Source organism: Camelina sativa, chromosome 6, assembly GCF_000633955.1.
Source record: "Camelina sativa cultivar DH55 chromosome 6, Cs, whole genome shotgun sequence".
Classification (NCBI taxonomy): domain Eukaryota; kingdom Viridiplantae; phylum Streptophyta; class Magnoliopsida; order Brassicales; family Brassicaceae; genus Camelina; species Camelina sativa.
This window is the reverse complement of record NC_025690.1, coordinates 17,396,182-17,411,200: the sequence shown is the minus strand read 5'-3', so window position 1 is coordinate 17,411,200 and position 15,019 is coordinate 17,396,182. Positions and strand designations below refer to the sequence as shown.

At 35.6% G+C, this 15,019-nt stretch overlaps 3 protein-coding genes across 5 annotated transcripts; 1 reads left to right on the top strand and 2 right to left on the bottom strand.

Annotated features, from left to right (window-relative positions):
* On the bottom strand, positions 471 to 2,806 carry LOC104791950 (probable E3 ubiquitin-protein ligase RHC1A). 2 transcript variants are annotated; one of them, XM_010517964.2, is made up of 2 exons: positions 2,582 to 2,806; positions 471 to 1,975 (listed from the first exon to the last, which is right to left on the bottom strand). In XM_010517964.2, exon 2 carries the CDS (start codon positions 1,716 to 1,718, stop codon positions 729 to 731), a length of 990 nt encoding a protein of 329 aa, XP_010516266.1. In that variant the 5' UTR covers positions 1,719 to 1,975; positions 2,582 to 2,806; the 3' UTR covers positions 471 to 728. The 2 variants fall into 2 exon arrangements, with proteins under 2 accessions (XP_010516266.1, XP_019102389.1); XM_019246844.1 differs by lacking the exon at positions 2,582 to 2,806 and adding an exon at positions 2,459 to 2,573.
* LOC104791949 (ribosomal lysine N-methyltransferase 3-like) lies at positions 2,950 to 5,778 on the bottom strand. 2 transcript variants are annotated; one of them, XM_010517962.2, is made up of 5 exons: positions 5,683 to 5,778; positions 5,209 to 5,584; positions 4,911 to 5,107; positions 3,958 to 4,270; positions 2,950 to 3,863 (listed from the first exon to the last, which is right to left on the bottom strand). In XM_010517962.2, exons 1-5 carry the CDS (start codon positions 5,691 to 5,693, stop codon positions 3,174 to 3,176), a joined length of 1,587 nt encoding a protein of 528 aa, XP_010516264.1. In that variant the 5' UTR covers positions 5,694 to 5,778; the 3' UTR covers positions 2,950 to 3,173. The 2 variants fall into 2 exon arrangements, with proteins under 2 accessions (XP_010516264.1, XP_010516265.1); XM_010517963.2 differs by having other exon boundaries at positions 2,952 to 3,863; positions 5,209 to 5,581.
* LOC104791948 (pentatricopeptide repeat-containing protein At3g56550) lies at positions 11,958 to 14,600 on the top strand. The gene is made up of 3 exons (XM_010517961.2): positions 11,958 to 13,749; positions 13,932 to 13,998; positions 14,266 to 14,600. The coding sequence occupies exon 1, from the start codon at positions 11,976 to 11,978 to the stop codon at positions 13,722 to 13,724; it is 1,749 nt and encodes a 582-aa protein (XP_010516263.1). The 5' UTR covers positions 11,958 to 11,975; the 3' UTR covers positions 13,725 to 13,749; positions 13,932 to 13,998; positions 14,266 to 14,600.

Sequence of the window (15,019 nt, the reverse complement as noted above, 5' to 3'; positions counted from 1 at the left end):
GTTTAATTTCACGATATTTATCATACTACCTTCTACTGTGATGTGTCTAATTAATGCTCTTCTTTCTTTTCCAAAAAAAAAAACTTATTATCAAAAATAAATAAATCGGAATCGACTATTCGTAGGTTCGCATATTCGTCATGGCCAAAAGATAGGTTTCGTAAGTAATATTTATATCTTTCGCACAAGAAGTTTTAATGGTACGTCACTGATCTAATACAATTTGGTTATCTAACTATCACTTTCGTCTTTAAACTAAAGACACAATCTAATACTATATTCATAATTGAGATGAGAGATTCTAGAATGGTCAAGCTTTGTTAGCACATCATACTTCTCAGGTTCTTGGTATGTCAGCTTTTTTTGCTTACGAAATGTTGAAGTAAAACAAACGTAAATCAAGATTGAACTATTTTAATAATAACAAAAAAAAAGACAGATCGAAGGTTGGTTGGCCGCCAGCTGAAACATACACAAGTCTCTATATAATAAAATTATTTAATGCAAATTCAATAACAAGCTAACATGTGTGTGTGAGATACACACTATCCCAGTCCCAGAATTAAAACTCAAAGTTGATATACTGTAAACACACAGAAACAGAAGATCTACAGTAAACAAATGAACAAAGTAAGAGAAAGAAACATGACAAAGCAAAAAAAAGAAAGATACAAAGACCAAAGTGAAACAGAAGATGCTTAAAAAGAGTCAAAGAGTTAGATTAACCTTTAATAGTCAAAAGGCCATCCACTGTAACCCATATTGGACTGTTGTTGTTGATGTTGATATTGTTGCTGTTGCTGCTGGTGATTATGATGATAGTGCCCTTCTTCTGCAGTCGCTGTGATGTTTGTTTCTCTACGGTTTTGACCCGAGCTTGAGCTAGACGAGCGGAATGGCCAGAGGTTTGAGAAAATATTCCTTCTTCTGTTGTTTTCTCTTCCACTGGTGCTTCTGTTCTGACTACTCTGCGTGCTTGAAGAAGATCCTCTTGATGGTAACTCTTTACGGCAGACTGGGCATGAGTTATGCTGAACCAGCCACGGGACGATGCAGTCAGAATGGTAGATATGGTTACACGGCATCTGTTTTGCTTCTGCTTTCAGTTCAAACTCGTCCTTGCAAACCGGGCAGTGAGAGTCTGATGACTTGAGATGCTTCTGTGTGATCTTTATGGTTGGCAATGCATCAATTGATGATTTTGGTGCTGGTGGTGGGCCTCGATGATGAGTACCCGATGAAAGCTGTTCAATCAGTTCTTCAAGACCAGGTCCGAAGAAATAGTCTCCAGCGTTGGTGCCACGTGTGATACCAATTCCAGGTGCTGCACCATTGACAAAAGCTTCAACTGAATGATTATTATTATCTCCACCAGCCAATCTAAAGGGAGCTTGACCACCAAAGATCAATAGAGGAGCTAAGTTTGAAAAGCTTTCAGAACCGGCGGCAGAGCCACCAAGTCTTCCGGTGATCTCTCGTTCATAGCTTCTTTCAGCTAAGCGGGTTCTCATAAAGGCAGAGAAAGCTTCCATGAGATCAAAGGTTGGATCACGGTCAACATCCCTGTGAGCTCTAAGCATATCAAAGGGGCTACTCGGTCCTAGATCGATTTCCTCAACAAATCCTCCTCCACAATATGAACAGACAGCATCTCGAGCTCGAAGCCAAACAGCACGCTGACATCTGTGACACCAATGAGTATTTCGAACACTTGACATCCTCTTCCACCTCCTCTTCTTCTATCACAATCTCCTTTGTGCAGAGTTACAAAACCCAGCAAAAACAAAAGTCCTTGTGCTTGAATAGCTTGAAAGATTAATTTTCCAGTCAGTCAGGTACTAGTTAATGTAGCCTGCAAAAGCCGGTAGGGAGAACTGTTCACCAACTCCTGCTAACTTTTTTGCTAAGTTGGTAAACCAAAGAGGTTTTGGCCATATCCTTACTTTCCAAGCTTACCTCAGAGCTTTAGTCCATACTACAAGATCCAAATGTAACCACAAGTCATAACATAATTCAGCAAACAAAGACCAAATTTTACAACAAATTGTTTCCCTCAACAAGAGACCCTTTTTATTCACAGGTTAGAACATTAACGCAGCTCACTACTTATACTAATCACTACAAACCAATTGAAAAAAAAAAAGACCAAGCACTCCAGGAACTCAGAAACTCTATGAATCAACCACATTTGCGCTAAATAAAAAATCTCCAAATGTGAACCATACCGTGATCTCACAATGAAGAGATAACTAAAAACAATGAAGAACGTACAATGCAAACGATCTACACTAGTGATAAACGAACACGTCTTTCGTACGGATAAAATCAACCAAAACAAGATCTATTAAAAACCCAGATCAAGCTTCACCAAAACGAAATCAACAAAACCAATCCAAGAAAATAGAAACAGAGCAAAATCACGAAAGTATCCGAGAGAGAGATGATCTAAAAGCACAACCTTAACGGCGACGTATTTAAGCAAATCTGATCCAAGGATCCAAATCCAACAAGAAAAGCTAAACTCAAGAATTGGATAACCTGGTTAATTTAAGAAGAGCTAAAAACTCAATCAGTTACATACCTATTCACATAGATCCAAAGGAAGACGAAGAAAACCTTAAAAGAAGCTGTAATGAGATTAGATTTTGGAGGAAGAAGACGAAGAAAAAAAGGGAGAGCTATCCAGGAAGAAGAATCTCTCCGTTACACTCTATTGAGAGTTATTGACTGTAAAACAAAAACAAAAAAAAAGTTAATAAGAAAGAAAAAAAAAAGCTTAGCTTAGTCCCTTGGTGAAACAAAGACATAAAATAAAGCACTTGTTGTCTTTGTCTCTGTGTTATTATTCTGAAAGACTGTAATAATATCCCACGTGCCACGTGTCTAGTACTATCAAACTACCCTCTAGCTTTCTCCGTATTTACAGTCCCTACCTGTCTGACACTCCGCCGGCTTTTTGTCACGCTTTCTTTGCTTCCGTCTGAAGATTTCTCAATATACTCACGATATACACCACCCGTTACATTATTTGCTTTTTCATCTTATAAAATTTCGAACTATAATTTTTTTAGAAAAAAGAATAATTCAAATATGCTCAGATTTAATGTGAGTAGACAAATTTTTAAAAAATGAAAATAGGAAATGTCAACGAAGCAAGTTTTATGGTCTTGTTGCTAGGATTTTGAAACCATCTTCTTACGGCGCTTACCGCCGGATAACTCATTGGCCTTTGTACGGATGTAGCTCCTAAGCTGCTTCAGAATCTTCCTCTCACTCACACGCAACACTAGCGAATGATATAGTCTCCTGTCTTTAGGAAGACAACAAGCTTTGAGTCCAGCAATGTCATCTTCGAAAGATGTCAATGATCCGTATAAGCTCTCTCGCTTATCCACAATAGTAAGAAGAGCTTCACTGACACCGTCTGTGAGAAGAACATCGTTTTCACTTTCTCCAAGCTTGAACTTGTGTTTCCCAATTGTTAACACGTAAGGAGAAGAGGGAGATGAAGATCCTTTTCCTTCTTTTGAGAGACTTGCTTTTGTTGATATTGCTAGATCCAGTTTATTGTATGCGTCGTCTGGTAAAAGCAGTATGTAGAGTAGGATCAGGAGCTCGGTTTGGGGTTCTCCGGTTGAAGAAACCTCAAAGTATTCAGAGTTTTGGCTCTCGCATCCTGCGCAACCTAGTTTTCTCCACAGGGCGAGTCTAGATCGAGTGTACCGGCTTGTGAATGAGGATGAGCTCCATTCCGTTACTAATTCTAGGTCTATATTTACTATGTCGTAAGGATTATCAGGCTCTGTAAATCCGTACCTGTGGAGTAACGTAGCGTTACCCATCAAACCGTATGTATTGAATACCTACAAAGAGTATTATGGCATCAATGCAAATGAAATATGATTCTAACAGACTCACTCGACTATTAGTAATAAGCACCCAAAACAAAAAGCATACCTCAGCTCCAGCTGCAACATCCTTCACCATAATCATTTTTAAACCGGAGAGATCATCTTGCAACATTGAAGAGTTCTCTTCTTCTTCTTCATCTTCTTCTTCTTCTTCTTCGGCTTCGTTGTCAGTGTTTTCACCAGGAACTTCCTCCAAAAATTGCTCAGGCGAGGATGAACTTTTACTGGAAGGCTCGTCTTCATCAGTGGCCTCATTTACAGCATCACCATTGTCAGATTCATCAGCTTCAGTATCGGACTCACTGTGAGATGAGTCAGCAGTAAAATGAACGTCTTCTGCCCCAGTTTTATGATTGAAGCTGCAATATGGAATAAACAGGCAAGATTCAGAAGAGTGGACAATGAGTAAATTATCACGTTTTTGTCTAAAACCACATATAGTTCAACAAAAACCAACTTCTAAGGACCATTTTTCCCACATGCAAAAGACTCAAAACGGAAAAGCACAATTGCAAGTATATAACACAGATGCTGCAATCATGAATCAGGCTGTGAAAAAAAATTCAGCACACTAATTGCTAAATGTATAGATTGTCTGCAATCATTGACAGGACTTAAAACAGACTCGGTGTAAATCTAATCGAAGTGATTGAACCTAACGAGATGGCGAGACCCTTAAAGTCTACACAGAGAAAATCTCTACCAGGACAACATAAATAAGTAAATGTTGGTCAGATAACTAGGCAAATTGGACGGTATACAAGATGCAATAAAAACATAAACTAAGTAGCTAACTATATGTCTACATTCTGTGATTCAACATAGAACCTTAAACAAACATCATCAACGAGGTTAAAATTGATGCAAAGCTGATAGAGCCTAAAAAAACTGATACAGGAAAGCATTTCTATGGTACTATGCTTGGCCTCAACTCCAACTAGGGTCTTAGGTTAATACATAAACAAGGCCTCAAAAAACAATAGTGAGGTATAAACTTACAGATCTGCAAGAGGAACCATTCCGGATCCATGGTAGTCATCGATCTGGAAAGACCGTGAAGCAATTAGACTCTTAGCCGCAAGATACTCTTTAATCCCAAAGGAATCAGGATCAACATTCTGAGGCAGTGAAGAGGTAAGTGGCGAAATGTTTTCTTCCCAATCCTCACATATAAGAACATGATCTTCCTTCACCACCTGCCTACAAAAAATTCACACTGATGAGTAGTGACTTCACAACTCAATTCCCAAGATTCCATGATCAAACGCAATGGTATTTCAAAATTAAGATAAGAAACCTTGTGAAGCTCAGTTCCAGATAAGAGAGAATCCAAGTCTTCAAGAGACCAAACTAGAGGCAAATCCTCTTGAACAGGAAGAATCTGAAGATAACCAGACCAAGGTGATTCTTCACCTAAGCTTCTCTCGTACATGAGAGCTACAGAGAGACCTAAACTTCCATCTAAACCAGCGGATTCGATAATCTCACGAGCTCCACTCGTTTTGATTGTGAGACAAGCAGGTTTCGAGATATTGGCGACAACATCTCCTTCTTTCAAATCGCAGGATGCTCTCACGGAGACACCATCGTTTTCGTCGTCCACGAGGTTTAGAGCGTCGCTGCAATCAACTCCGTTAGCTTTCATCCATCTCTTGAATCCTCTTAACCTCCTGCTAACAATCAGAGAGAGAGAGAGAGAGATAACGATTAATTAAACAAAACTGATAGGTTCTGAGAGGATTGAGAGATAGAGCGAGAGAGAAAAAAAAACCTTGTGGCCATGATTTATTGGTGATCTCTGATGAACTCGCCGGAGGAGAACAAAATCAACGTCCGGTAAGAGAGGCAACAACGACGGCGGTTGATGAATGAGAAAGGGTTTATGATGTTACTGTGACATAGAAAAGGTATTGACGAAAATACCCTTCCATCTTCTTTTTTTTTTGAATTAAAAAAACCTAAGTAATTTGGTTAGAAAAACTTCTAATAATTGATATATTTGTAAACTTTTAGTTAGGTTAAAAATTTCTTACATCCAACTTGATATAAAGTAAAATATTTAAAGAGTTTTACATACGGTTGCCCGAAAAAAAAAAAAAAAGAGTTTTACATAAATCCAACTTTGAAGACAAGTTATTAATTTAGTGGCAAGAATATAATAAGCATAATGTGTAATGTATATATTTCCTAAAACAAAAGTATCTTGATCATAAATACATTACCAACTAAAAAAAATCCCACGCGATGCATGGGTAAACAAAACGTAATAAAATATATTTAGTTATTTTAAAATACATTCAATAATAATTAACATTAATATTGTTACAAAATTTAAAAATTTATATGCAAAGTAGAATATGATGTTTGACGAAGAATTTTTCTTGTTATTTATAGAAAAATTTGTGGTATCAATATATCATTAGGAGTATTGTGAGAGGCTTTCAGTTTTTTATATGGTTATATTTTAAAGAATAAATATGCCGTAATTTGTTTTTTGTGCTTTTTTCTTATTTTTAAAAACATAAATTGTATGGAATTAATACATTAAAGTGTATTAATATCTTGAAAGTTTTTTTTTATTTTTTCAAACATCATGGGAGTTACATTTTAAAGAATTAATATGCAATAAATTGTGATAATGTATATTATTTTTTTTGTCAACTGTGATAATTATTATTATTAAAGTAAAACAAAACATCATTATTCTTTAACACCTTGAAATTATTTAAGAATAAAATTGTCTTTTGTTTTATAATTATAAAACAAATATTTTATTCTTGATTTACTGAAAAATTATTGAAAGTTACAATGTTATGGTAATTATATACAATATTGATAAATGATACCTCATAAGTAATATACTTACTTACAAAATATGTTGTCCAATAAAACATATATTTTATTCCAATTATTACATTAAAGTGTATTAAAATGATGAGTGTTAGTTTTTTTTTTGACATCAATAAATTTTTGTTTACTGGCAAACATTATGGGAATTACATTATAAAAAATTTATACATATACAACAAGTTGTGATTATGACTATAATAAAGGAAAAATAAAAATATCATATTGTTTTATATCTTGAAATTATTTTTGATTATGATTCAAATTAAAGGAAAATAAAATATCATATTTTTAAAAATCTTGAAATTATTTAGAAATATGATTTGATCTTCTGGCACAAAAACCAAATATTCTATTTTTTGTCAACAAATAAATATTATAATATTTTCATATTTTTTATATCTTAAAATTATTTTAAAATAAAACTACCATAACTATAATTTTTCTAGAACTATAATAGTAATGATTTATTCTTTAATTTCGGCAAATTATTATTTGAGGAACTATAATGTTATGGTAAGCATATAAAATACTGATCAATGATATATATATATATATATGTATATATTTATAATAACTAAAAAGGACATTGCTAAAATGTTAAGATATTTTTAAGGATATTTTTTATGTATTTAATATTATAATCTGGAGAGGAATGAGTGCCACTTGTGAGCTTTTTAAAGTATGAGTTTGAAAAAACATTAATTATTATAGGAAAATAAATAAATACTTTAAGGTAATGTTAGTTGAATACAAAAAATTATAGAATTTACAAACTTATGTGAGGTTTGAGATATGAGGGTTATTGAGATGTGTGTCTTTCTTTTTATAGGCATATTTGGAGTTAGAAGCCTATTAAAAATTAATTATTTAATTGGGTAGTTATGCACTAATCCTTATATCAATTTATATCTATAAGAAGTTACATAAGCTATATGAGAGTTACAAAATGCAATAAATTCATAATAATATATTTTAATATTTACTATGTTTCTAATTGTTATTAGTCATTCATAACAATACTAATAATCTTATGGAAGTTACAAAAATGTCAACATATAACAGAAGTAAATAATTTCAATTAAATGAAATTTGGTACCTTAAAGATGGATATGATTATTAATATGAGAGTTATAAAAGATGTGATAGAATATGAAATTTACTAAAATGTGTAAGAAGATGCACCAAAAAAAATACATTTATTAGTGTTACAATATGTGATAGGAATTTCAACCTAATCAAATTTATATGAGAGTTACAAAATATGTGATAGAATATGAAATTTAATCAAATATGTGAGAAGATTCATAAATAAATACATTTATTATTTTTTTCAAATATAAATAGTTACTATGACTAATAGTATATGATAGGAATTCAAGCAAAACAAATTATAATTATATATATATTGACTTCTTTCTTTAAAAGATATATACTATAGTTATTTCTCTCTAAATATTTATATTAAAAATATATATATATATATATAAATTTTAATATACTTTAGTTTGTTTTAGTTAGAATCAAATTGAAAAATAATGTAATAATCATATCATGTTAATTATCTCTATTAAAGTTAAAAAATAAAAGAGAATGACATTATTTTGGACAATATGCTACATAAATTAAAAAATAAATTGAACATCTTATAATCAAATTGAAAAATAATTTAATAATCATATAATGTTAATTATCTCTATTAAAGTTAAAAAATAAAAGAGAAAGTCATTATTTTGGATAATATGCTACATCAAATAAAGAATAAATTGAACATCTTATAATGTATAATATCAAATTATATTTTATCTTAAATATAAATATAAATAATATAATGTATGTCATATAAAATCAGTTGAAAGAATATACTTAAATATTAAAGAGAAAATAATACATATTACCAAAAAAAAATGTGAAATTGCAACTTTTTAGAGATTGCCAAAAAAGAGAACTTTACTTTATTACATAAATTGTTACGTTATATATATGATAGACAGGAAGGGTAAAGTATGTGGTAAACAAGCCAACGATAATTAAACTTTGTCATCATTAATTACAACAAGATAAATGAATACTGCTCCGTCAACACAAGAACAAGAACGTGGTAAGAAGCAACAAAAGCTTTCTTCATTTAATGAACTGTCGGCAATTTTCTATCCTCCACAATCAGAAACGCGAAGTGTTGATGACTCCACCGGCGAATGCTCTTTCAAATCTGATTTAATGACTATCTAATGGAGTGATTTAATAATTTGTGTTTTTTACTTTTCCATATATATATATATATATATAAAATATTCCCACCATTGTAATTTTTATTTTTCAAAATAAGAATAAAGATGTGATTGTCTCTATCGTTAAAATCTGCATCTTAAAACAAAATTTATTTATTTGAGTTGATTGGCTTAACAACAAATCTCCTATATATATTTCACCAAAGTTGAAACCCCTAGTTAGAGTTTAACATTATACATCAATAGTATCGATTGTTTTGAAAACAATAAATATTTGTGTTTACATGTGGAAAAAAAAATCTCATATTTATTAAGCATAAAACCTTATTGATCAGTTTTCATAAAAAAATATTGTCATGTTCATAGGAAAAAATGGAAAATTTAGCGTTTGGTTTTAGAGTTGCATTCTGTGGACAATTGAAGATCTACTTAACCTGCATGTGAATCGGGTAACTAGCATCATTCAACGATGTGGCCATGTATGCATGCAACCAATAAGCTTCTTTTACTCACTAAACGCTTACCTTATAAAGTAAGCTACTCACGTTTGTAATCAGATTGAAAGAAATCTTATCTCTGATATTGACCAAAATGCAAAAGTATGAGTAGGCTGAGATCAGTGAGTGCAATCTTTTATCATTCCTTCTGTGTCGAAGCCTTCAAATAGACCATAACTGCTGGAATCCTCATCTCCGTTCAGTGAATGTGGCTTAATGAAATCAGCGAAGAAATCTTCAAAATCCTCTGGGATCACTGGTTCCTGCTCAAAGCTGATCAACTCAGGAAAGTTATAAGGAAAAGGCTGCGTCTGCGGCTTCTGATGCTCTGTTGGAAGTAAACAGTACTGTGGCTGTTGATACACCATATCATAAGGAAGAATCGGTGTACATTGCTCTTGTTGTTGCTGCTGAGTATTGACACCATCTTCTTCTTCTTCATTACTGAATACTGCATCAACTTCAAAGAACCTGTCCTCGTCAGACATATCAAACAAGTCTTCTTCGGTGCTGTTGTCGTTGCTCAAGCGAGTCATGGCCATCTTGGATCTTGAATCTTGATCACCTTGCGGAGGAGGAGGAGGAGGCAGACTCAGCTCTTGTTCTTGTTGTTTAGTAACGCCAACATTTTCTTCCTCTAGCGTCGTCGTCAAGAGAAACTGTTGTTGTAGATAAGCAAAATCATAATAAGGCTGCAGTTGGTGACCTTGAGGAGGAGGAGGAGGGAGAATCGGTGCACTTTGCTCTTGCTGTTGCTGCTCAGTTACGACACCATGTTCTTCCTCATAGTTTAATAACTCATAGATGGGGTTAAAGAACCCGTCTTCGTGGGTCATCACCATCCCGGATCTTGAATCTTGACCTTGCGGAGGAGGAGGAGGAGCAAGCTGTTGTTGAACGCCAACATTTTCTTCCTCTAGCGTTCTTATAAGTTGCTGATACGCATAATCATAATAAGGCTGCAGTTGGTGTGAATCTGGCCGGGATGCCCCAAACTGCCATTGATGAGGTCGGTAAGAATCTAGCGGGCTTGGCCAAAACTGCTGTTGTTGATACGCCAAATCACGAGGCTGCGGTTGATAAGAATCCAGCGGGGCTGGCTGAAACAGAGGTTGTTGTTGATACGCAATATCATGATGAGGCTGCGGCTGCGGTTGATGATACTCGACAGTAGGAGGCTGCTGCTGCACAACCTTCTTCTGCGTCTCATTCTCTTCTTTCTTCTTCTTGTTTATTGCTTGTGGACTCCGATAGATCTTGCACAAAGAATAGTCCTACACGCATGCACCAACCAAAATAAAACTCACAATAAAATAAAACAAAAACTTAATAATTAACTTGGGAACCAAGAAACGCATAGATACCTTGAAGTCATCATCAGCAGAAGTAGAAGGCGGACACTGATCAACCCAGTATTCATGCATCAACCAACTAGTTTTTACGCCATTAGGTTGTTTCCCAACGTAGTATGATAGTGCGGTTTTGTAACCAACGAGGCCTTGTCCATCGTCAATCTCATTGGAAGCAACTGTTGCATGCCAGTATCCGCCTTTGTCGCCACGTTTCTGCTTTTTCCCACCTTTACCCATCTTGTTCTTCTTCGATACAAAGAACCATTCTGTATCATTACCCTTCTTGAATTTCACTACGTACGTACATATTTCCAAAACAAATACAAGTAAGCGATTGCACAAAGAGAAAGAAGAGATAAAGTTGATATATAAAAAGAGTAATGAATTTGTTCTACAAGGAGACAAACCTGTTAGTTCTTCAGGATTGGACTCGTAGATGTTCACGAGATGAATAGGAAGGTCGACCAAAAAGTCTCTGTTTCCGCCCAAGTAGTCTCGTTTCCGGCAAAGTAGCAAGAAGACCTCCAAGTCTTTTGGTCTATAGTTAAAACCTGGCGGAAAGCAAAGTCGTCTTGTCGAAGGAGGAGAAGACAAACTATGATCAGCTGAAGAAGAAGAAGACAAGTGATGATCATCATCAGCTGAAGAAGAAGGAATCCCTGACGGTTCCGGTTCCGGTTCTGGCAAGGATCTTTCTTTACGCTTGTTTCTTCCAGGCATCGACGACATCATCTGAATATCTTTAGACAATCAGATAGCAAAGTATCAAAGCACGTAATATGATTTGTAAGAGCTTCAACGTAGGTTCATGATATATGTATGTATCCCTTTTATTTATATGGATTGTAATAAGTCGACCGGTGGCCATATACAATATTTGTGAATTTTATCAAAATTTTTGAAAAGATATACAATATGTATTTGGATTCGAAATAGATTAGATTTAGATATGTTTCGAGACTTATTTGATATTATCTTTGTTCATCAAAATATATTTTAAAACTTTTATCTTTGTTATTCGTCATCAAAATCTATATATTTTAAAACTTTCGAGTTTAACGTATATATTTTAAAACTTTCGAGTTTAACGTATATATTTTTATTTTTATTTTTGCGGGAGAGAGAGAGAGAGAGAGGATGAGCGAGAAAGCGAAAGTGATAGTGAGAATGCTACAAGGTTGCAACAGCATGAACAAGCTCCGTAAGATCCATTCTCATGTCATCGTCAATGGTCTCCAACACCATCCTTCCATCTTTGACAATCTCCTCCGCTTCTGCGCCGTCTCCGTCACCGGTTCTCTGTCTTACGCTCTCCTTCTATTCGACCGTTTCGATTCTTCTGATCCATCAACTTCGGCTTGGAACTCCCTTATCCGTGGCTTCTCCGTTTCCTCTTCTCCTCTCTCTTCGCTTCTCTTCTACAATCGAATGCTTCACTCCTCTGTTTCACGTCCCGATATCTTCACTTTCAGTTTTGCTCTCAAAGCCTGTGAGAGGCTGCGTTCGATTCCGAAATGTTTGGAGCTTCACGGTTCGATTATTCGTTCTGGATTTCCTGCTCATGCCAATGTTTCCACTTGCCTCGTTCGTTGTTATTCTGCGAATGCGAGTGTTGATATTGCATCCAAACTGTTCGACGAAATGCCTGTGAGAGATTTGGTTTCTTGGAACGCTATGATCTCTTGCTTTTCTCATGCTGGTTTACATCATCAGGCGTTGGGTATGTACAAGCGAATGGTAAATGAAGGTGTGTGCCTCGACGCTTACTCGCTAGTTGCTTTGTTATCTTCTTGTGCTCACGTTAGTGCTTTGAATATGGGAGTTATGCTACACAGGATCGCCTGTGACATTCGATGTGAGAGTAGTGTCTTTGTGAGTAATGCTCTTATCGATATGTATGCAAAATGTGGTAGCCTTGAAAATGCTGTTGGTGTTTTTAATGGTATGCACAAGAGAGATGTGTTGACCTGGAACTCAATGATTATTGGGTATGGAGTTCATGGGTATGGCGTAGAGGCTATATCTTTTTTTAGAAAGATGGTGGCTTCTGGGGTTAGACCCAATGCCATTACATTCCTTGGGTTGTTGCTAGGTTGCAGTCATCAAGGTCTAGTTAACGAAGGAGTTGAGTATTTTGAAATCATGAGTTCACAGTTCCATGTGATCCCGAACATTAAACACTATGGATGCATGGTGGATCTCTATGGACGTGCAGGTCAGCTAGCAAAGGCCCTCGAGATGATACACGCGTCTTCCTGCCATGAAGATCCTGTATTATGGAGAACCTTGCTTGGCTCTTGCAAAATCCATAGTAATTTGGAATTAGGAGAAGTGGCCATGAAGAAATTGGTGCAGCTCAAGGCTTTCAATGCAGGGGATTATGTGCTTATGACTTCGATATACTCTGCAGCGAATGATGCGCTAGGTTTTGCTAGTATGCGAAAACTAATAAGACGTCATGATTTACGGACAGTTCCAGGCTGGAGCTGGATTGAGATTGGCGATCAAGTTCACAAATTTGTTGTTGATGACAAAATGCATCCAGAGTCTGCACTTATTTACTCAGAACTCAGAGAAGTAATCCACCGTGCCATTTTAGCTGGTTACAAGCCAGAGGACTCAAGCAGAGCTGCTCCTACTCTCTCTGACCGGTTTTTAGGATCTGCAGATACATTTCACAGTGAAAAATTGGCTATTGCATATGGATTGATGAGAACTCCTGCAGGAACAACTCTCCGGATCACAAAGAATCTGAGAGTTTGCAGAGATTGCCATTCTTTTACAAAATGTGTATCAAAAGCTTTCGGTCGGAAAATTATTGTAAGGGATAGAGTTCGATTTCATCACTTTGCAGGTGCTGTTTGTTCTTGCAACGAGTACTGGTGACAATATTCTCATTCAGCCTAAAAAGGTTTGACATTAGCTTGTTTTACTCTATCTGCGTTAGATTCGTGTGCCTTGTGCTAATTGATAGTTATTCACATGTTTTACTCTCTTGGTGTTTTGTTAAATAAGTTTGCTGATAATATGAGGTTTCTGCAATTTGTTCTATTTTCTGATTCGATGTCAATATGAACTCCGTTTCGTTTACAGAATTATCACCACAAGATTCCTTAAATGGAAAAGGGAGAGAGAGGAGATGAGACAATCATTGCCACAGGTATCATCACATCGCTAATACATTTCACTTGTGTTATCTTGTAGTGAGGGAATCCCAACTTTTTGTTTCTTGGCTGCTTATGATGTTGGAACTTTTGGGTCTGATAGATTAAAATTGTGGAGCCAGGTTTCTCTGTATAGATGAGTCAGACAGTCTGACAATGTTTTACCTTGATATATAGATTGTCATTATGGTTTGAGGTCTGTAGCCCTCTAGTTATTTGTTTCTTGATTTTATAAAATTTGACCATTATTTGGTGATTGGCAGAGGTCGTGATTATGTCGTGGAACAAGAATATAACAAAGACACGAAAATCTCTGGGGAGGAACCAAAGAAAAGAAGCATCCAACCTCCAAGAAATTGCAGAAGGTGTGAGACTTGAGAGCATTTCTTGGGATTGCAAGACTTGCAGAGAAGAATCGAAGCGAGTACCAGTGATAGAGATCTTATCAAAGGGGCATTGTTGAGGTCGCCACGAGTGAGAATCAACTAAACTGGTTTGCTGACAATTGCTACCTACTTCAGTTTGTAAGTAGTTTTGACTAAAGATAAAAAAAACAGAGAGAAAACAGAGCTGAAAATTTAATCAATAATTGATTTAAATAAATTTAAAGATCGTTATATTCACACATCCAAAATATTAGTGATGATGATTAGTAAAACTACATTGCCCTCGCATAGGAGCATTGTAAATCACCCTTAATATAAATAGAGGTTAAAAATGATCATTATGTTGTTACTTGTGCAAAACGATTAAGATTCGAAATCTCTCAAACGAACCAGCTCCGATGGCGATTCCACCAAGAAACAAGTGCAAAGCAAGATACTCCTCGCCGGAACGGCAAACCCAACCGCCGGAATGGCAAACGCAACCACCGTCACCAAAACAGAACCGCGACAATCCTTCTTCATCGCCTTCGATCATTGATAACTTCTCTTCTCTCTCGAAGAAACCGTTCGTTTTCCCGCCGGGTTATCAGTTTGTACCGACCGACCAAGAACTCATCACCATCCCGGATCT